Source organism: Pleurodeles waltl, chromosome 9 (genome assembly GCF_031143425.1).
Source record: "Pleurodeles waltl isolate 20211129_DDA chromosome 9, aPleWal1.hap1.20221129, whole genome shotgun sequence".
Taxonomy (NCBI): Eukaryota; Metazoa; Chordata; class Amphibia; order Caudata; family Salamandridae; genus Pleurodeles; species Pleurodeles waltl.
This window is the reverse complement of record NC_090448.1, coordinates 714,196,271-714,218,352: the sequence shown is the minus strand read 5'-3', so window position 1 is coordinate 714,218,352 and position 22,082 is coordinate 714,196,271. Positions and strand designations below refer to the sequence as shown.

The following is a 22,082-nucleotide window of genomic DNA, read 5'->3' as shown; positions in this document are numbered from 1 at the left end:
TAACAAAGAGTCAGATAACTAGCCGCTGGAATGTGGCAAACACCCCCTCTCTTCCTAATTGGAAAAGATGGCCCGCCAATCCTAAAAGTTATGCATCTTCCATACTTCCTAAAACCAGTTACAGATCTGTGCATTCCACTTAATCTGCTGTACCCCTCCTCGACTGTTCCCTGACACGTCCATTAAATCCATAGTGAATTTGGGCACATTTGGATATGGTTCTAATTCGGGAGGCAGTAGGTAGGGAGTTGGTTAGTTTCAGGAAAGAACAGAAGTTGTCACACTGATGCATGTGACAACAAACAGATCATCAATGAATCAAGCCTTGCAATTTAATTATATATTGTTATTATGATAATATTACCAACAAAAATGAATTCTGCTCGCACTGCCTGATATTTTGCTTATTAACGTCTTGTGTTTGTTGCAAATGTGTGTATTCACAGAAACTAATAAAATCTGTTTAAAAACTAAAAACACTGAGGAGAGTAAGAAATTGGGGTGGATTTCTTTTTTAGGTGGCCAGGATTCAAAGTGTTTAAGATATCACCACAAAGACAGTCTATGAATTCTTAAACATGGCATTTGACACAGAAGGTATTACCAAGCAACAGTAACTGATAATAAGGGTTCAGCTGCCCTTTAAGGAGATGAAAAGTTTTTACGAAGAGACCTGCATCAAGCACCAAAGATTTGCAATATATCATCCGCAAATGAATGATGTAGTGGACATTTAATTAAATGATAAAGTAAAATATTGAATTATCTAGGTATAATGGAAAGAACTGGATGAAGGGGGTGGGACAATGGTAGTTGCATAGAGAGTACCTCCTGGTGCAGTTATTAAGAAGAGACCTGCATCAAGCACCAAAGATGAGCACTATATCATCACCAAGTAAATGATGTAGTGGAGATTTAATTACATGATAAATTGAAGTATTCAGCTATCTAGGTCAAATGGAAAGAACTGGATGGGACAAATGGTAGTTGCATAGTGAGTATCTCCTGACGCCACCACACTGTTTGAGTTGTTCACAAGGAGAAAAACAACTATTAATGTGGCCCCTGCTTGGAAACGTTGAAACAAATGTAGAGAAAATGTCGGTACAGATGAAGAATGCAGAAAGAGAGAGAACCCTCAACAATTAAAATGAAAAATTATGAAGGTTTAAAACAAATTAACTACACACTTAAGGGTAAATATAGGGTATGGGGTTATAGTGATGGTACCAGTAGGAGATAAATAATGGTCAAAATTCAAAGGTCCTACCAGAGTCAAACGTCTTAACGTGCTAAAGACTCAAGATGGTTGCATCTTGGATTTGAACAGTGTTCCCTTACAGTAGAGGAGTTTCAGAAGAATCAACTTGTGATCACATGTCAGTTTTTGTAGAGAGTCTGCTGTGACTCTGGATCATGGAGAGATAAGAAATGTTGACTGCAAAAATTACAGAAGTGGAAAGAGATTAGTGAGAAGATCAGCACATCTGTATGGCTATTTTACTGTGAAAAGGTGTCTGACATGACTCTTATAGATGTAATTCATTTCTCTAAGATTAACAACATTCTTATTTTCAAGTTTAATTTATTTAGTACATTCAGTGTAGATTCACTTCCTTTGCAATTTTGTGTTACAAAAGGAAGATGTATGAGATGCTGTATTATGCACAGAATGTGCTTAAGTCATACCAGGCAAGGTGATAGAATTTTAATATTTTTTGCAGCTGGAGTGAGGGCGTAGGATTCCAGATCAGAGTAGTGAGGACAGGTGTCTGGTGAGACTAGGATGCTTCAAGAAATCAGTCTCAAGTTATAAGTTACATCACCTGTGTGTCTAATTCAACACAAGTTTTTCCTCTAACACACACCACCTCTCTGCAACTGCAAGTTGTGATTGCATTTTTGCATAAACAGGCTGCCTTTTTTATTCTCCTTACATCGCTGTGTCATTTTCACTTAGATTTTTCTGTTTTTGTCCCTATTGGGATTTTTCAAGAGCCTGTGGTATGCAATAAGTTTCTCTATGAGTTGGTCTTTCATGATCCTAGCACACCTATTGGTAGTTGGGCTCCTGACAGCAGAAAGTCATTGACTGAGCATTCAGGGAGTGGCCTACGATTTAATTCTCAGTCAAGACAAAGCCTTTAAGGAAAAATAAAGCTTCTGCATTTGAATTAATGTGCAATGAGCAGTGGTGGTGGGTCAATTGACTTGAAAAGATTATGAAAACAGAGTTTGGTAGACTATGAGGTGAAGGCAATTGCAGATGTTAAATGTTTTTCAGGGTAGAAGGATGTAAAGGCATGCAATGAATGTTAATGGTTTTTGTTGTTATTTTCAGGTGCTTACCATAGCCAGAAATGCACTGACAGGATAAATATTAATAACACATAAATTGGGAGTGAAAGGTTTTACTTAAGATGGGCAAATCTGAAATGTAATAATTAGGAATATGCAGAATCTCAAGTAGCTGCAGTAAAGAGATCCATGTATAAGGATATTGGCCTGAGCAACTTTGAAATAACTAAAGCAAAGGTGAGAATCTTTGTACTAAAGGATATGCTCCGGACGAGGAACACTGTGGTAGTTGCGATGAACAAGTAACTTACCTTTGGTAATGCTGTTTCTGGTAGAGACTATTTAACCACAGACTCCTCACCTTCTGACTATTTCCCAGGTGTCAGGCTAGATCCAGAAGAACACTACCTATGCGCGCCAGTAGGTGGTTTTGTTTAGTTCTCCACTGACACTGTTTCGCACCAGAAAGAAAGTGCAGGCACTACTCCCACCCACTGACATCAGTTGCTTTCGAGGTTGTTCACACCCCCAGATGCAGAGCCCCATTAGAAAATTGACTTCGACCAGTGTGCAGATTCTTAGACATGGAATCTTATTAATGGGTAGAACGCAATTCACAGAATGGGAGATGGGAGGGTCAGTGAGAAATCTGGGGTTCAAATGAGTCTCTACTAGCAAGAGCATTACCAAATTTAAGTAACTTGTTCTTGTTAGAGTCAGAGGTTTGGGCCCCTTTGTTGACCAGGATCCTTAATATGTAGTGCAGGATTGGACCCCCTATATCGTGGCAAACTTCTGTAGTGGTTCCAATTTTTAAAAAAGGCAATACCCTAGACCCTAGGTTTTATCGGCCAATATCGCTGCTCGACGACTCCTCAAAATTAACGGGGAGGGTGGTTTTGGAACGTTTGATCTCTTGGGTGAAGGAGAAAAAAATGATTTCTTGGGCCCAATATTGTTTCAGGAAAGGTCTGAGCACAATTGAGCAGTGCCTGAACCTTTACCTTCTTAAGGCCAAGTACAAGTATGTGAAAGGTGGGTCCATTCACTTGGCCTTTATGGACTTGTCTAGCACGTTTGATTATGTTAATAGGGAAAAACCCTGGGCAATTCTTCTAAACATGGGGCTTGACGACGGCCTAGTAGATCTTTTGAGACTCCTTCACCAGGGCCAGAGGACAAAAATAAGTATGGGTTTACTGGCGAGACCACCTCCCAATTTGGTGTAAGACAGGGTGTTCGTCAGGGGTGTGTTCTTGCCCCCATTCTATTTCTTTTATACATTAATGACCTAGAGAAAACCTTGGTTTCTACAGAAGCTAATGTGCACGCATACTCAATAACGCCATTCCAGCCCTACTGTATGCAGATGATGCAGTCTTACTGGCGAGGACTGCAAATGGGCTCAAACTGCTAGTGGATAGTTTTTGTGGCCCTAAAAATACCAAGGCGTGCCCTATGCGGATAGGAGAACCAGCTTTAACAAAAGTAGGTTCCTTCTCGTATCTGGGGCTAGAATTTGACAAAGCATGTAGTTGGCGTCCCTGCTTTAAAACAAAAAGGTTTTACGCAAAGTGTGTACAGTGGGTATTACCCATTCCCTGGTCGCCAATATATCCCTGGTTGCCCCCATATTTGAGGTTTATAAGAGAAAATGTCTGCCGGCTGTGACCTATGGCATGGGGTTGTGGGGGTATAAAGATTTTGGGAACCTTCACGTAGAGGAAAATTGATTCTGTCGCCGGTTGTTGGGTGTCCCGCCCTCTACTCCCCATTTTTCTGTCCACCAGGAATTGGGTCTTGAATACTTACAGGATAGAATTAGCTCCGCCATGCTGGAGCTGTGGTGTGCAATTTGGCTTAATAAAGAAGCCGCCCTCAACCAGCTGATAATTCAGGATTGCCTTCTTAGTGATCCCGCTTGTTCAATCCCATGGCTGAAAGACATCAAAGGACTTCTGAATGAAGTGAGTTACCCACATTTGTTTAAAAATCTGCATTTGATTACCAAAAAAGACAAAACGTGGATATGTGACCACTTCCCTGAGTTAAGGTGGGCGGCTCGTGAATCAAATGAAGTGGTCAAGGTAACTATCAAAGATTAATGTATGGTACAAATGTGCCCGGGCCCAGCCCCTTATTTATTGTTTGTACATAATGTGTACAAGAGATTGTTTTTAACCCACTTCAGACTAGGGTCCCTTCACAGGTTATTGTTGTTTCCTCAAAGACAGTTCTCCAGCAAGATCTGTATCTGTCCCTGTGATGAGCACTCCCCACAAACGCTGCCACATTTTATGTTTTTCTGTAAATACTATGCGCCTCAAAGAAAACTGCACTTGGTACCTCTGTTACGAAATTATAGCTTTACCAATTTCAGGGCTGCTTTGCTTTTTCTTCGTCAGTTAAATGATTATGAGGTATGTAGCTCTGTGGGCCATTTTTTTAAAGAAGCGGTGGCCAGGCGTAAGAGGCTGCTGTTTTAAAACAGTTGGGATGATTTGTTAGTAGGCGAGGACTTGTGTTTTTAATATTTTTTGTTTTTACATTTCATGTGATAGGTGTTTGTTAGAATTGCATATAGGGGAGGAACTTTAAGTGTTATTTATATTTTATATGCCTCTTTATCTCGTGTGAATTCTAGTATATTGAACCTATGTATGGTCTCGGTGATTTGCCTGTATGTTTTTATTGGGGTTTCTCTTGTGGATATTATTATATCTGAATAAAGATTTTACTACTACTACTAACTTGTTCTTGTTAGAGACCTCTAACCACAGAATCCTCACTTTCTGAAAATGGAACCAGAGCAATACGTATTAGGAGGAGGGTCTGTGAAATGGCTCAAACCAAGAAGTCCTGTAGGCCAGAGTGCACAAAATGCCCCTCTCACTGAACCTGGCTGTCCAGGTAGTAGTGCTTTGTGAACGTATGGAGCAACCTCCATGTAGCTGCCTGGCAGAGGACTCGGACAGGCACACTGCATGCCAATGCAGTGGTAGCAACTTTGGTCCTAGTGGAATGGGCTTGCAGACCTTCTGGAGGCTTCTTTTTGCCCACTGCATTGCAGATCTTTATAGAGTATGACACAGAGTAAGGGAGATGGCCCTCTTATGCAAGGCATTTCCTTTTTCCACCCTGTGAACCTCATAAAGAGCTGATCATCCACCAGATGTTGTTTGATAGATCAATGTAGAAGATCAGTGCTCTTTTGAAGTCCTAGCCATGGAATCCTTCCTCCTTCTTAGAGACGTGAAGTGGAGCATAGAATGCCTGAAGGGTGTTGGTTTGACAGATGTAGAACAGCGTCACAACTTTTAATAATAATGATGCTTGTGTCTGCAGAACCAGTTTTTCTGGGAAGAAAGTTGTGTAAAGCAGGTTAACACAGAGAGCCTGAAGCTTACTCACTCACTCACTGTGCTGTGTTGATGGCAATGAGGAACACCGTCTTGAGAGTGGGGAAGCAGCTCAAACGGACTGCACGTCAAAAATGTGAGGATCAAGTGATGGTCTCACTGAGTCATGACAAAAGGAGAAGAAGGATACAAGTGTTGGAGACTTTCCTTGTTATTGGGTCACAATCACTGACTTAAAAAATTAGGGCTGGTACAGTAATTGTAAAAAAGGCTTAAGGAGCCCAAAGTTACCCTCTAACTGTTCCCGAAGCAAATTCTGGACAGGCAAGAGACAAAACAAACAGAATGTCAGATAAATTGGCCTGTAGGGGTCAATCTAGTGTGTGTTCACCAAACCATGAATCTGACTGAACAATACGTGTATACAGTTCTTATTGAGTGATGCCTTGCTGCCAAGATGACATTGACCACCTCCAGAGGAAGGTCGAAAGTGTTCAGATGTCGCCACTCAACCTTCATTCATGACATTGTGAAGGTTCGGGTGCAGAACCCTACCCTGCTGTTGTTGTGACAGCAGGTCATCTTAGAAGGATAGCCAGAGCAGTGGGAAGAGGCTCAATCCCAGAAGTTCTGGATTCCATATTCTCTTTGCCATATCTGAGGCCACTAGGACGACTTGGGATGTGTTTTTCTTGACATTCTTCAGAACCCACGCAGGAGGGATATTAGCAGAAGGGTGTATAGGAGTACCGAGTTCTATTCTAGGTGGAATGAGTCTACTAGCAAGAGATGCCTGGTTAACTCCAATGCGCAAAAAGTATGACATTGAACATTGTCGGCAGTGGTGAATAAACTGAGCTAATGTTCTCCCCATTTGCCAAAGAGACCTTGAGCCACTTCCAGGTGTAACAGGCACTTGTGATCAGCTATGCGTTGATGGCTGATTTGCCTGCCCTGGCATTCAAAGATCCTGCCAGGTAGTTCACCACCAAGAAAATCTCTTGGTGGTCCAGCCATTTCCAGAGGCATGGTGCCTCCTGGCACCTGTTCCAGGACCTCATACCACCCTGCTTCTTTCAATACCACAAGGGGATGTTGTTGTGGTAAGCAGCTGCACCAGCCTCTCTTTCATTGGCAGAAGGAAGGCTTTCAATACCCAGAATGGCTCTCAGCTTCAGGAGGTTGATATGTAACGATCCTCCGCTGAAGACCAAAGGCCTCTAATCTCCCAAGTCAATTGGGGGAGTTGGCACTTCGATGGAAGAAGAGGTAGGCCTTCGTTGAGATCAGAGCAATGCTGACTGAGTCAGAAAGCACAGTGGGCACTTTGTCTTTTAGTGCAGTTATCAGTGTGAAGGCTGTGGGAACTGGTGGGGAGTGTGGCGCCAGAGGTGGAATCAGAGCTTGAGGAGGCCTAGAGGTGGAATCAGAGAGCCGAACTGTCACTGAGGGCAAACCGGACGGCAGTACCCCAGATGATGGGCCTCTCTGCTCCTAAGGCCTGAAGGTGTGCCAAAGGACGTATGTAAGGATCTGAAGAGTCATAGTAAGGCCTTGTGGAACTCTTCGATCTCTCTTGGTAAGGCCAAGGAAATAGGATTGTGCTGGAACAAGTTGAGAAAAGGGCTCTGACGTTGATCAAATTTCTGATCGAGATCAAGGCATGGTGACACTGTGGTGCCTTCTCAGGAGTATGTGAGTGGCAAGAAGGGGCTGAGACATGCTTGGATTTTTGTGTTTTTTTTCTCTTCGACTTATGCAAACAACAACTCAACGACCGACCCCTAGAATGACCCTTTGACTTGGACCGGTCTTGTTGCGGAATCTTACAGTGCTTTGCGACAATTTCACCTGGTGATCTTGAATGGTTTATTGACGCCCAGTCACTGCAGGTGTTAAGAGTCATGGCTCAACCTCAGGGACCACAGGCCAACCCACTGACAATCTATTACAGGTATTTGTTTGCAACAGTCCTTACAGGCTTTAAAACCTATCATGGGAGGGGGCATTTCCCTTGCACACTACATACGACCCACACATCATTTCTGGAATGGAACTTGTCCGTGGGGATGCACGCCGCCACCTACCAGCAAGCAGGGGTACTACTCAGAAGTTTCCAGATCCAGTCCAATGCCTAGGGAATATTAAAAATCTGAGGAATATGCATTTTAAGTCTCTACCAGAAACTGTATTTGAGACCACAGGACAAGCGGATGTGGAGCTGTATCAATGAACAAAGAAAACATAAATGAACAGGTTCGCCTAATTAGTGTTTGATTCTTTGTCTGGTTTAGAATTAGAATCCCACCACATTGACTGTCAAGGCTGATACTCTGCTTTTAGTGCACCATCTTTATTGGAACTCTCGTGAGGATGAGGGGATAAGACCAACCACACACAATTTCATGTACCCTGGTGCTGGGTCTCAATCCTGAACTCATACACTTCTGGCACCTTACTTGTCAGAGCTAGGCAGGACAGGTTGCACTTGGTAGTTGCACCTTTGTGCCTATGTTATGATATTCTATGACACTGTCTCATGTTGCCCCTTAGCTGTGGCTTTGGAAAATACAGTGGGGTGTGCTCCCAATGTGTGCCTCGTATATGACGAATCAAGAGTACATAAACGCTCCTAAATTTACTACACTTGCTAAGAACAACATTCCAAAATTCATGTACAAGGTCTATGATCCAGCTTACATACAAGCTCCTGTCCTCACTGCAACTCAGGCGAAAAAAGTACATGTTGACAAAACCCAACAATTGAATTTCAAGAGGATCAAAACCTGTGGGTTTGCAAATGTAGCAAACCCTCAAACCAATTCAAACTGGACTATTCTGCTCTGTCTATGCTCATTGCGAAGTGGGCAAAAACAAGGATTACAATGCTGTCAGAGCAACTGCCAGTGGCTGAAATTTCTGAAACTATTTGAACCATCCTTTAGTGTTTTCCTTCAACCATCCTTGAAAGCTCAGTAGAAAGACATGGTCTCTATGAAACTCTTTAAAATAGACGAGCTCAAGTAAGTTTCAGTCAGACCACTGGGGCACTAAGCGCTCAGTGCCCAAGAACCATCACATGGGCTTGTATGCCTTGCCTACAGCATTCGTACAGTCGTATTGTGTCACTCATAATTTAGATGTTTGCTATCCCACTTATTTCTTCTACCTCGTCAACTATACCTGGGACAGTTTTCTTTACTACTACCCACATAAAAGTTTGTAAGCATAAAACCTTTTTGGAGCATTTATTTGTGAAACAAGTGTAGTTAGAATAAAGGGAAAATAAAGAAAAAAAAATTAGGAAAACATGAAAATAACAGAAACAAAGAAATGATGGTGACACAAAGAAGCAGAGACAGAAGAGGAGACCAGATGCTAAAAAGAAATATCAAAAAATCCTAAGGCTGAAGCAGACAAGATGCGTGAAAGCAGAAATGAAATACCTGTGGAGACTCCGAATCTGTCCATAGTCCATTCACTATAAGAGGCTCGAAAGAAAGGTTCTGAGGATCGTGAGCTCTTGAAAATAGGAAAAAGTGCAAGTTAGGTTTTCTGTATTCTGTGACTGTCAGGCAGTCAACATCTGTTCAGAAAACAGGGTTATAATTAGTAGTTTACTGAATGTTATGCAATTAATAAGGAGACAAATCCCAGTAGGCAGACATTACTTACCTGTAGCTACAGTTAGCCAGCTTTGGTATCGGTCACATATATGCTTGAATCATTGCCCGCTGTGCAGCAGGGAATCCTCTGAAATATGTGTTAGAACAGGAGTACATAAATTCATTTTATGGTTCCAACTCTATCCAATGGTGTGCAAACCTTTGTGCTCAAATCCCTCTAGAAGCTTTTGTTGCTGAGATTTTTGTAGCCAACTGTGTGTAAGGTAGTAACAGCCTAGTACTAGGGAGAAGTGAAAAAGGCTGAATCCGATTGAAAGAGGAAAAATATGGAGAGGTGTAGTTACAAGTAAGAAAGATTATTCCCATCAGTGGATCTCTAATAGATTTTGAATAGGGAAAGTGCATACTTTTTACGAGTAACTGTGAAAATGTCTGGTCATGAATTCTTACTGGAGAAGAGTTTTTTTTTTCTGGTCTCTGAAGGTATCCTCACATAGCCATCATGTGTTATCTGTCAAAATACGACTCTAAAACCATTTGGAAGGTGTGCCTCTAAGAATAGATCCCAACCATAACATTACTAGATTACAAACGTTTTTCATTTGCATGCATACGTACAATCAGATCAGTGCTTAGTTTGAGCTGGTGGTTTCTGGTGCGGGGCACTGGCACTTATTTCTGAGAGCAGGCATTTATTTACTGTGAGCCAAAGATACATATGGGAAAGACAGAGGAAGAGAAAGACGGAGAAGCACCACAAAGGGAGAAAGCAGAAAACTGCAAGAGTGAGCTGAAGAGCAGGGAGTGGGTGTAAATGCATTAAAGAGGCCTGAGAAGGCTTTAGGATTGTGCTGCCTCAATAATCTGTGCACGCATATTTAGTCGCAGCAGCAGAGTGTTTCCGAGGAGCTTTGGGCACTGGCACATTTTTATTGACTAACTAAGCACTGAATCAGATGAATGCCCCCTGAGCATCTTACAAGCAATGGTTTGGCAAGACAGAGGATCCAAATGTTAGGTCCTCATCACTCAGGTTTTGAGTGACAGGTTGCCAAGTGTTGGTGAATGACTTGTCAGTTATCTTTAGCCTATAAGAGTGGTCCGACATGATTTGTATCTGTGACTGGATAGACATCTTGCACAGCAATGTGAATCATGACTGCTGATTGATGCTCAGACTAGAAAAATAATGGGAGACTTTCAGTCTTTTACTTATGCCAGAACCTGGGAGTCTGAGGAAAAAGCAGAAATGGTCTGTGTCTCTGGCAAATATCACGACATTGTAAAGAACCACCACTTGGCATTCTATAAGTTAGCCAACCGATCCCAATGCTTTTATCCCCACTGCTGGAAAAATAGCTGTGGCTGCCTGCCAGCACTCAAGGCTACTAGAATCAATTCTATTCTAAGCTCTGTTTAGCCCTGTAGGTCCGATGCTGCCTGCAAGAATGAAAATAATTGCCAAGCTGGCACTGGCACCCTCTTTGGTGCATGTATGTCTGCCTCGTACATGATGCAGAGGATGGCTTGCTTTGACATAAGCACAAGCACTTTGCAGTTTCAGTTTTCATGATTTGCAGAGCATGTCTACATTTTTACCAAATAAACTGTGGCAGTCCATGGGCATATGCACAGTGTTCTTGACTAAATCTTCTGTCTGGAGAATCTGCTTCTCAGTAAGCCACACTTCTTGAGCACAGGTGCTTCAGCCAGCTAGTGAAACATGGGAGTTTTAAAGTACACTCACACGTCCAAGGGGCAGAGGAGGCCCACTGCCTTGCGCTGGATGCCTAGCGCTTGATTCCTGCATTCTTCTGGCATTTTTTATGGACTGGGCAATACTGTGCCACAGTTTGTGCCAATACATGGCAAACTGCCATTGTATTTGCAACTTTAGTACAGGTGGCCACAAAACAATTGATACTTTTTCCAGAAGTATCAAGGTTTCGTTCTTCTCGGTCAGCAATGTCGTATTTAGTTTCTTCTGAGATAACATCCTAGTTTAATTTGGTTGAGAAAGCAATCTGCTAATATGTCAGAAGATTAGTATTGACTAAAATAGCACTGATGACTTGCTGTGGCCACGGCCAGGATCTTCACACAAAAGAGACCCTCCTCCTAAACATAGTACAAGATGGTAGACAGATTTGAAATCAAAGAGAAAATATTGTTTTACAGCCATTGTCACTGACAAGTAAAATGTTTACAACACCCTCTCCATCAAGCCATTACATTTCCCAAAAGCGTTGGTAGAGAGACCCCAGGTGGTGGTTCCGTTTGAGCGTCTTCGGCTTTACCAAAGCATCTCTCAGTCTGGTGAAAGGCCATCATGCTGGCCAATATATTTGTCTTCTGCAACCATTTCCTCACATTTCTCAATTACCAAAGCTGGTGGGCGCTTGCAAGTCACTGGTGTAGACCCAGCGCCTTTGGTTGCATAAAAGCAGGTTGCAGCTGCATCTAAGAAGGAGAGTAAAACAAAGTGATGACACAAGAGACATTGGTCTCTCTTCACTGCTAGGATAATCCCCCAACTTGCAGTGGTACATGTGTTACATCTCCTAAGAATTCCTTAAATAGGATTAAATGTGTATTGAGTTCACGAGTCCTGGTTGCCCCTCTTCTTCCACATCCTCCTATTTCTCAATGATGAATGCCTGCACCAGTTCTTCCATTTCTTCATTTCCCTAATCACACTCTTGATCTGAGGATAGTTCTCTAATATATGGCCCAGAGGCAGGGGGGTAATTCAGATAAGCAAGTGCAGAGGTTACAAAGGGAATGTGGCAAATGTTAAAGTGTCATTAAGACTTGTGCAGACTATTGGTTTACCTCAGTGATGGAGATGGTATTGTGCGAAGATGTTGATGATGAGGTGCCCATGAATGACTATGCTGCTGAAAAGTGGTTGTTGACCGTGTTAATGACGAAGAAGATGGCTGACAAAAAGTTAGTTGATGTTGAAGGGGCAAATTCCCACAGAATGTATAAAAACTGAAGATGACAATTACACCTATGTATAGGTGGAGATGTAGTACGTTTTGAAGTTCATATACATTCCAGTAAGATAGATGGCACAGCTATTTAGGTATACTACTGGTAATGCCATGTGACATATTTCCTGGGCTCTCTGACCAATGTGCATTATTAACAATGTTGCAGAGCTACGCAAAGAGGGAACAGAGCCGACTGCTGTCCTTTTTTGTGTGCTTTTTAAACTGTTTTTGTGGTGATGCTTTTAAAAAAATGTAACTTCATTTTTACTGGGCGAGTAACAGAGGGTTAGCTTGGTTTGCATGTGCTTGGTTATTTTAAATGTGAACTAGAGAGTACATTGACTTTGAAGCGAGTTTCTATAGAGTTGTGTTTTTTATTTTCCTCTTGTTTCTTGACATCTTTTTCTTTTCACTCTATACCTTTTGTTCTGGTTCTCAAATGAGTTGGTACAATGTATTTTTAACTAAGTGGGTGTGCCATTTTTCCTCGCTTTCACCTGCCGCCCAGTGGTAGTCATCTTGGTTGGTGTACCAAAGGCAAGCCCATTTGTGCTCCAACAGCTCCCAGAAATGCAGCCAGCTCCCCATCTCCATCTACTGGTAAGTCCAAAGCTCATTACAGTCAAGGATTACTTATGAACCGATTTTCTACCAGCAATATTTTTTAGATTTACCCAATGTCGCTGATTCTAGGAGTTTGTTTTAAAAATGATGTTTAATTAATTAATTAATGCACAGACAGCAGTAAAAAAACGTTTCAGTCATTAAAGATTTGGCTATTGAACATAATCTAAATATTGTGTGCGTAACGGCATACCCAATACTATAATGATCAGGCCTAACTGTACCTTGGTGGTGACTCACAATCATTTGTAGAGAGGTGGGAGCCTTGCTCCCCTAGTTAGAAAATAATTGAAATGTACAAAACTAGTCTCAAGTTCATCATCAGCACTTGAACCTACTTGGAATGGTAAGCTCACAAACAAATTTGGATGTAACCCATACATTTGTCCCAGGTGTTTCTAATATCCATTTAGATAATCCAGCTGCAGCAATGCCTGCCAAATACATTGATCTTTTTTCTATGTTTGATGTTTTCTACGTTGATGACTGGACCCTCCCTACACATGTGAATGAAGTACCACTCCCTTGACATGATCAGTTCTAATTCCTTCTTTGGCCAATCACATTGTTCTTTGCCAGTTCCTTGGTCCGACCATTACTGGATTCCATTTTCTTGGTACATCCAGAAGTCTGCTAAGACAACAGCTCACTCAGTGCCCCTAGTGAAGTGCCAGAACTGGAAACAGGTTATAGCTGAGACAATGGTTTGTTAAATGACCTTTGTGGCACAAACCACTAGACTCTGATCCCCAATTCGTTTTAGATAACTATCTTGCCCACATGGGCACAAGCCCTGGATCAGTTCAACCTGGTGAGGAAGAAATCCCGTAAAGAGGCTCACCCTCCTGCAGCTGGTTCCCTGATGAGCTACTACAACTCTTTCGTCACACTCTAGAACACCACTGGTGTAAAGTAAAGAGGTTACAGCTCAATAATATATTTAAAGAGTGCAATTACAGGAGTTTTAAGAAGGGCATGTGCAGTACACATGCCTCTGTTAAGGTGCTCATGTAGTGCTGGTGCATTGTGCTTTCGTGGACTTCAGCACCACCACTGACATAGTAGATTTGTCTATTTTATTCAATATATTATTATAAGATAGGGAGCGATTAAAAGCTATTTTTGACGAGCAGGCACCAACAACGGACATAAGCCACTATGAACAACTGTCCTTGAACCAAAATGAGTTAAGTGAGTGTGGCAGGGCTGTATCCTAGACCCCTTCATCTCAATCTGGCGCACATGTGACCTGAATCAGAATTCAAAGTGTATTTCCACCATTATTATGGTATTAGGCTGACAGCATCCTTCTTTGGGATCAGATATCATTTGGCCTTTAACAGGTTTCGAATGTCACATTTAGTGGTCCCCAATGGACTACTAATTAATACTTTTAAGTAGTTCATGATCCTTTTTATTCCATCATAGAAGGGTGAATGGTAGCCAGCCGACTTGCACAAATATATCTAAGACTAGGGTGGTGTTACCAACAAATTGTCAAGGGAAGAAGAGAAAGTCAAACAGACGTTTTTAAATGTTGCATATGATTAAGGCATACAATGGTAAGGCAATCCCAAATGCATGCTAAGAATCCTAAGCAAGGGGAGTCAGGTATTGCAGGAGAAAAGGCCTGAACAGATACTCTGAACACTCTCCATAGCACTGCTGATATGAGTCAAATTGCTGTTTTTGTTGTGCACATGAACATTGAAACTCCATTGAATTTATCTGTATTTAGGCCGTGGCAGTGCTCCCTGCCTAATGCTTGGTCTTGCGTGTAATTCTATTTGGATTAGCATTGCAGGTTACTGCAATCTTTGAATGCATTGCATTCACAGCAGTGGCCTGCTGCCAATCCTGTCTTCCTACTATCTTTCAATCCCATGAAAATGGCTATTCTGTCTGATGAACTCCCAAAAATGGCTTAACTGAACAACTAAAAGCAGCCACTCCATACATGTCATTTCTCAAAAACACTAAGAAATAAAGAAGGTGATGAACCATGGAAATTATGAATCAAATTAGTAATTATTAAATGTACGTATAAGGTGCTAATTCAAACGAATGTTTATACAATAACAGTTAACTGGTGTTTGTGAGAGCATTTGGTGTGTAGCACATTTTCTTAACTATCCACCTTACATTTAGGCTGAAACTACTAATACTGCTCTGTGATTTCCATATTGACACTGCCTTTGTCTGAACATTCCTTCTGCCTTTGAGCAGCAGGTGCAGACACAGGAACCAGGTTGACCATCAGAGGACAAGCACCACCTGGAAACGCTCCCTGCAAGATGTCAGAGAAAGGAGGGGTGTGGACATTGGTAGTGATCACCATCTAGTGACCGCTCCTGTGAAGTTGGAACTTAGAAATTCAGAACGTAAAACATCAGGACGACAGAACTTCTATGGTGCAGAATTACAGGACCCCAAGACCTAGAACGCATTTGTCTTACAAAATGAAAACCAGTTTCAACTCCTGGAAGACATAGAAGTTCAGCATGAGGCATCTGCAGACGCAGTCAACAAGAAATGGGAACAGATCTCTTCCATATCTGTGAAGAGCAGATAAACATGCATTGGGACTAAGACAAGGATGAGGAAAGAATGGCTAAAACAAGACACATGGCAAACTACTGAAGACAGAGGGGGCAGAAAAAAAAAACCCATGGAGGCCAAATCTGAGAAGCTGCAGGAGAAGTATAAGCAACAGTACATAGAAGCAAACAGAGCAGTTAAAAGAACGACAAGAGCAGACAAGCAGTTGTACATGGATAACATTGGGTGCCAGTAGAGGAGAACAGGGAAAAATCTTAAAGATTACGAAGATAGTCAGTGGTATATCTTGTGCAATATACAATACCCTTATCCTAGCCAAGCAAGGGAGACTACTCACAACAGAGAAAGAGAATGAAGCACTGTGGGATGAGCACTTAAGTGTTTAAAAGACCAGTATCAACAAGCAAAGCGGACAACCAAAAAGCAGAGACAGGCTTGGGTGTGAATACTGGCCCACCACAGAAAGAAGATATATTCCCCGCCACCCGATCTCTCAAAAACAGAAAGGCTCCTGGCCAATACAATTGGTAACATTATAGACAGTGCGTGGTATGGCAGAGACAACAATACTTCATTGATTTTGAGAAAGCCTTCAACATTTCCTCTCGAACAGCCTCTGACGTGTACTGACAGCCTATGGTATCCCGCAGCAGATAGTTCTCCTCCTTAAGTGCTTCCATGCTAATTTTACCAGCATGGTGGGAGACAGCTTCGAAATCAAGGCTGGTGTGGGGCAGGTATGCGTGATGTCGGTGTTGCCCCTCAACCTAGTCGACTGGGTGATTCGCACACAACTGAAGTCACAGACATCAGATGGACCTTAATTTCTAGACAGGAGGACTTTCACTAGGTGGATGCCCTGAACCTTGCTCTCACACACCCGCATATTCAAGAAAGGATGACTTGCGTCAACATCTTTTCGAAGCAAGTTGGCTTGAAGATCCACATGAAAAAATCATAAGTAAAGCCGTTCATTATTTGAAACCCTTCATGCATCAAAGTGGATGGAGAGGACCAAGCCATGTCTGAAGAGCTCACCTACCTTGGCAGAATTATCAGACATGATGGAGGAGTAGGCAGTGACATCAACGGTAGACTAAACAAGAGCAGGAATGCCTTCATTATGTTGAACAATGTATGGAGGTCATCTCAGGATAGGGCCAACCCCAACCTGAGGCTTTACCAGATCTGCATTCTGTCTACACTATTGTATGGATCAGAATGCTGGAGGATGACGAAAAGTGAAATCATCAAACTGTCAACCTTCCACACCTGAAAAGAACCTTGTGCATTTTCTGGCTGCTAACCATCTCCAACTAGGTACTGCTCACCCGATGCAAGAAAGAGATGGACACCATCATTATGAGAAAAAGATAAAATAGATAGAACACCATCAGAAGAGAACAAGACTCCATCACAAGTACAGTTCTCCACTGGACCCTAGAAGGCAAACATAAGAAAGGTAGGCCAAAGAACATTAAGAGGCCAACTGTGGAAATGAAGACCCTGAACCACAGGTGGGGCACAGTAAAGAAACCTGCCCAAGTCAGGCAGAAGAGGAGGTTCTTCGTGGCTGCCCTACATCCCAGTCAGCATAACGGGCAGCAAGTTAAGTAGGCTTGTCTGAACCAAACTGCACTATACTCAACTGTGCTTACAGTGTGGTAGCAATGTCTGCTTAATATTTCTTTTGGTGTATGTGCACTGTACTTTGCAGGCCTTTGAAGGTTATTGCATGGGCTACTTTTACCCATTGTGACAAACAAGTTAATTACCTTTGGTAATGCCTTAGCTGGTAGAGACATATTCTAGATGCAGATTCCTTACCTTTTGAATTTCCTCAGGCATCAGTCTGGATCCGGAGATTTTTCTTGAGCAGTACCCCTGTGCACAGTTAGGTGGTGTCGATCGGCTCCACGTCTGTAGTCTGCATCGGCTGCACTGGATTTGATGTCACAAATGTCTATGTTGGATCCACCCCGGCACGCTGACGTAAGTTTCCTTTTACGACTTTCCACGCCAGAAGCTGAGAGCCATGAAGAACACGAAGTTTTGTGCGTCAAAACTAGTCTTGAAAGGGAAGCCCCCGGTCCAAGGTATCAGGGCGGATGGGTGGGTCAGTAAGGAATATAAAACCAGAATATGTCTCTACCAGATAAGGCACTACCAAAGTTAAGGAATTTGTTCATATGATACAGACTTCTAGTTGCAGATTCCTAACCTTTTGAATAGATACCCAAGCAATACCATCCATGAAGGTGGGTCTGTGAACCAAGATCAAACTAGAAAGTCCTGCACGACCGAACGGGCAAAGTACCTATTCCTACAGACTTGAACTCCGCAAGCTAACGCAGTGGTCGCAGCTATTGCTCTAGAGGAATAAGCATGCAAACCTTTGGGTGGCTCTTCTTGGCCTGTGTGTAGCAGATTTTAATACAAAGAACAGCCCATTGGGTGATGGTCTGCATCTGCCCTGGCAACCTTTCTTCGCAACCACATAACCGACAAAGAGTTGATCATCCAACCGGAACTCTTTTGTGCGATCAAGGTAGAACGCAGGTGCTCTTTTGGGGTCCAGGCGGTGGGAGTGCGTAAAAAGTAGGAAGGGTGATGAATTGGCCTACCCTAGTCCGAAGCACAATTTTGTCAGGGTAGATGGAAAGGTAGGGTGGCTTAGACGACAAAGCTTGCAGCTCACTCACCTTGTGGGCAGATGTAATGGCCACAAGGAAGGCTATTTTCAAAGTAAGAAGCTGGAGGGGGAAATTGTGGAGAGGCTCGAAAGGAGTGCACATCAGGCATGTCAAAACTAAATTAAAATCACATTGAGGCATAATGAATGGAGATGGCAGAAACATGAGTAAGGCCTTTAAAGAACCTATTTACAATTGGAGACTTAAACAAAGAAGGTTGATCAGGCAAAAATGCAGAGATAGCTTACAAGTTACCTTTGAGAGTGCCCATAGCAGAGCCCTGCTGGGCCAACAAAAGTATAAACAAGAGAACCTCAAAAAGAGGAGCAGAAAGGGAGTCAGACTTGTGTGTTCACCATGCCACAAATGTCTTCCAATGATAGGCGTATACCGTTTTGGTGGCGGGACACCTGGCTGCCAAGATAACATTAGAGACTTTAGGCAGAAGGTCAAAAGCTGACAACTACCGCTGCTCAATCTCCATGCAAGAAGGCGGAGACTGGAATGGTTCTGGTGGAGTACCCTCCCATGCCATTGCAACAGAAGATCCTTCCTAAGGGGCAGTCTGATCGGGGGATCGATGGCTCTGCTCAGTAGCTCAGGACACCAGACTCTTCGTCCCCAATCTGGAACCACAAGGATTACTTGGGCCGGGTTGTTCTTGATCTTCTTGAGAACTCTGAGCAGATGCAATTTGGGCAGAAAGGCATTTAGGAGGCCTGAGTTCCACTCAAGACGAAAAGCGTTGCTGAGCGATTGCCGCCTTAGAAACTCCAATGCGCAACACTGCTGACACTGTTCATTCTCAGCGGAGGCAAACAATCTAACCAAGGCTCTCCCCACTGCTGAAACTGATGCCACTTGTGATCCATTTTTGGTTGATATTGTCCTCTCTGGAGTTCAGAGAGCCCGCCAGATGTTGAACCACCAGGGATATGCACTGCTGTGCCAGCCACGCCCAGAGTCTTCTGACAAAGGATCCACGACCCCAGCCTGTTACAATAACACACCGCAGTGGTGTTGTCCATGAACACCCGCTTCATCTTTCCATTGAAAGAGGGAAGAAAGGCCTGCAATGTCAGCCGAATCGCATGGAGCTCCAGCATTTTGATGTGGAGTCCTGTTTCTGCTGGAGACCAAATTCCTCTGATCTTCACCTCTCCCAGGTGGCCGCCCCATCCCAGGAGTCAGGCATATTTCACTACTGTCAGAAGTGGTTGGGGAAGGAAGAGGAATGTGCCGCTGGCCCAATCACAGGTTGTTAACCACCAGAGCAGATACTGCGCGGTTCCCTCTGAGATCTGGACCATGTCGGAGAGATTCCACTGATGCTGTGCCCAATGAACTTCAGGCCCCACTGCAGAGCCCCCATATGCCATTTGGCATGCGTCATCAGCAGGATGCAGAAGGCCATGAGGCCTAGCAGCCTCAGCGTCATTCTCACTGAAATCCAGGATAGGAAATCGAGGATAAAAGCTGAAAAATCAGTATCATAGCCTGAATATCCTGAAATCGCCACTTAGGCGGATAAGCTCGAAACTTCACTATGTCCAGAACAGCTCAGATGAAAGGGAGCATCAGAGAGGGCATCAGGCACGACTTCAGCACATTTATAGTGAACCCCAGCGAATGCAGCAGGTCTGCCGTAGTGTAGAGATGGGAGACGACAGCTCTTGGCGAGCTCGCCTTCAACAGCCAGTTGTTGAAATAGCGGAAGACTGAAACCTCTCATCTCTGCAGGTGAGCTGCAACCATGGCCAATACCTTGGTGAACACACAAGGGGTGTTGGTAAGGCCAAAGGGTAGCATGGTGAACTGAAAGTGCTTGTGGCCTACCGTGAACCGCAAGTAACGCCTCTGGGCAGGCAGGATGGGATGTGGAAGTAAGCATCCTGCAAGCCCAATGCTACCATCCAAGACTCCGGGGACCAGGGCAGACAAGACCAGAGCCAACTTGAGCATTTTGAACTTCTCCTTCTTGAGGAAGAGATTGAGGGAATGAAGGTCTAGGACAGGCAGAAGGCCCTTGTCCATTTTGGGGACCAGAAAGTAGCAGGAATAGCAATCACAGCCTTTTTTTCGCACTGGAAGCCTAAGGCTTCCTTGGCCATGGGAGCCGCAACTTCCTTGTGGAGAAGGGACAAATGATTCTCCGTCATCCGATTGTAGGATGGGGGCATGAATGGATGGGTAGTCTCAAAAAGGAAAGGAGTAGCCTCTTCCAACTATCTGCAAAACCTACCTGTCTTAAGCGATGGATTGCCAGTGGGGAAGGTCATGGTGAATCCTACCACCAACCGGTCCTTGGTGGGGGCAGACTAGGAGGGTTTAGAGGCTGCTACAAAGGTGGGGGGTAGGCAGTGACCAGACCGCTGGCTGCCTGATCCATGAGGTTTGTGGGTCCCGCACCCTCAGACATGCATAGGCTGGGCAGGAAGCGCGGCACAGTGCCTGTATGGCAATTGACAGTTGGAGATCCCTTCCATAGCCATGAAAGTGGGGGGAAGGCAGACTGGGGGAGGACGAGGGGCTGCTGTGAGGCCCAAGGACCTGGCCTTAGCATGAGAATCTTTCAAATGCAGAGTCTGCATTGTTTCCAAAGAGATGGGTGCCATCGAACGGAATGTTTAACTAAGAATCCTGGACATCCCACGAAAAGCCAGACGTCCTCAGCCAGGCAATGCACCTCAGGGTCACTGTTGTGGAAACCGCTCCGCCTAGTGAGTCGGTTGTGTCAAGTCCGCAACGAATTGCCAACTTTGCTGTGTCTCTCCCATAGGCAACAGCCTGGGCCTCCTCAGGGACTTGTGGCAACACTTGCAGAACCATATACAACAGTGTGTGGGAATAATGGCCCAAAAGGCATGCAGTGATCACTGATCTCAATGAATGATTTGCGTAAGAAAACATCTTCTTCCCAAATGAATCAAACGTTTTGGATTCTCTATCCAGGAGAGCAATAGGGAACGCATCTTGGGAGGTAGAGACTTGGACCACCAAGCTCTCAGGAGAGGGGTGATGAGTTAGGAAACATGGGTCCCCAGGTGCCAGACAATGGCAGGGGGCAATCGTACTGTTCACAGGAGCCCCTGTGCTGGGTTTGGACAAGGTACCCATTAGGTCCGGGAGCAGAGCTTCTGAGTTGGATGCTTCCAGTTGCAGCCCGTTTGTCAAGAGATTAGTCTTGACGGCCACTGAGGGTAGTTGAAGGTCCAGTACCTCAGCCTCTTTCTTCACCACCATTGCATAAGAAGCTCCCTCCTCCTTAGCCAGGGTACGAAGAGAAAGCATAACAGTATCTGGAGATGTGTCCAGTCCGCTGGCTTCATCCAGTCCTCAAGCCAGTCCATTTTACTTTTGCATGGCTGGTATTCTAAAGGTTCCAGTGACCCCTCATTTTTCCCCAAGGCCTAGCCCAAAGAAAAAGGGCTCAGGATGTGAGCAAGGAGGCAAAGCTCCTGTGGGAGTTGGCACTGGGCGACGTCCATCTGGCTCTGTGTCAGGGATTACAACAGGGACGGTGCCACCGGCCACAGGACCGGAGATGTGGTAGGCCGAGGTGGTACGATCATCACCGATCTAGGTCCAAGACTGGACCCCTGGGAGGCCCTCAGCACTAGAGCCACTGATGTTGAACCCATAGGAGCCCCCTCTGCCCAAAAAGTAGGCGCATGGCCTCATATAATTCTTTAAGTTGGGCAGGGGTCTCTTTGGCTCCCGGAAATTCTGGGAAGTGTGGAGAGGGCCCAGGCACAGGTTCCCAGAACAAGGCCTAGGATGTCAATGCTCCTTAGTCACGTCAGCCAACTGACGAGAAGTCGAAAAGCACTTTAACTTCTTGGATTTTTTCTTGTTCCTTGACATAATAGATTGCCCAGAGGACTTTGAAAGGGACAACGACGACTTCGGACTTTGTGACCGGTCCAG

General features: G+C 44.0%; 1 protein-coding gene across 4 annotated transcripts in view; it reads right to left on the bottom strand.

Annotated features, from left to right (window-relative positions):
- The window catches only part of SPTBN2 (spectrin beta, non-erythrocytic 2), an 812,320-nt gene that overhangs the window by 43,886 nt on the left and 746,352 nt on the right, over positions 1–22,082 (bottom strand). For all 4 annotated transcript variants that reach the window (XM_069207822.1, XM_069207824.1, XM_069207825.1 and 1 more), the window contains one exon: positions 9,104–9,179. In XM_069207822.1, coding sequence (XP_069063923.1) covers positions 9,104–9,179 — 76 coding nt within the window. The remainder of the gene's footprint in view (positions 1–9,103; positions 9,180–22,082) is intronic.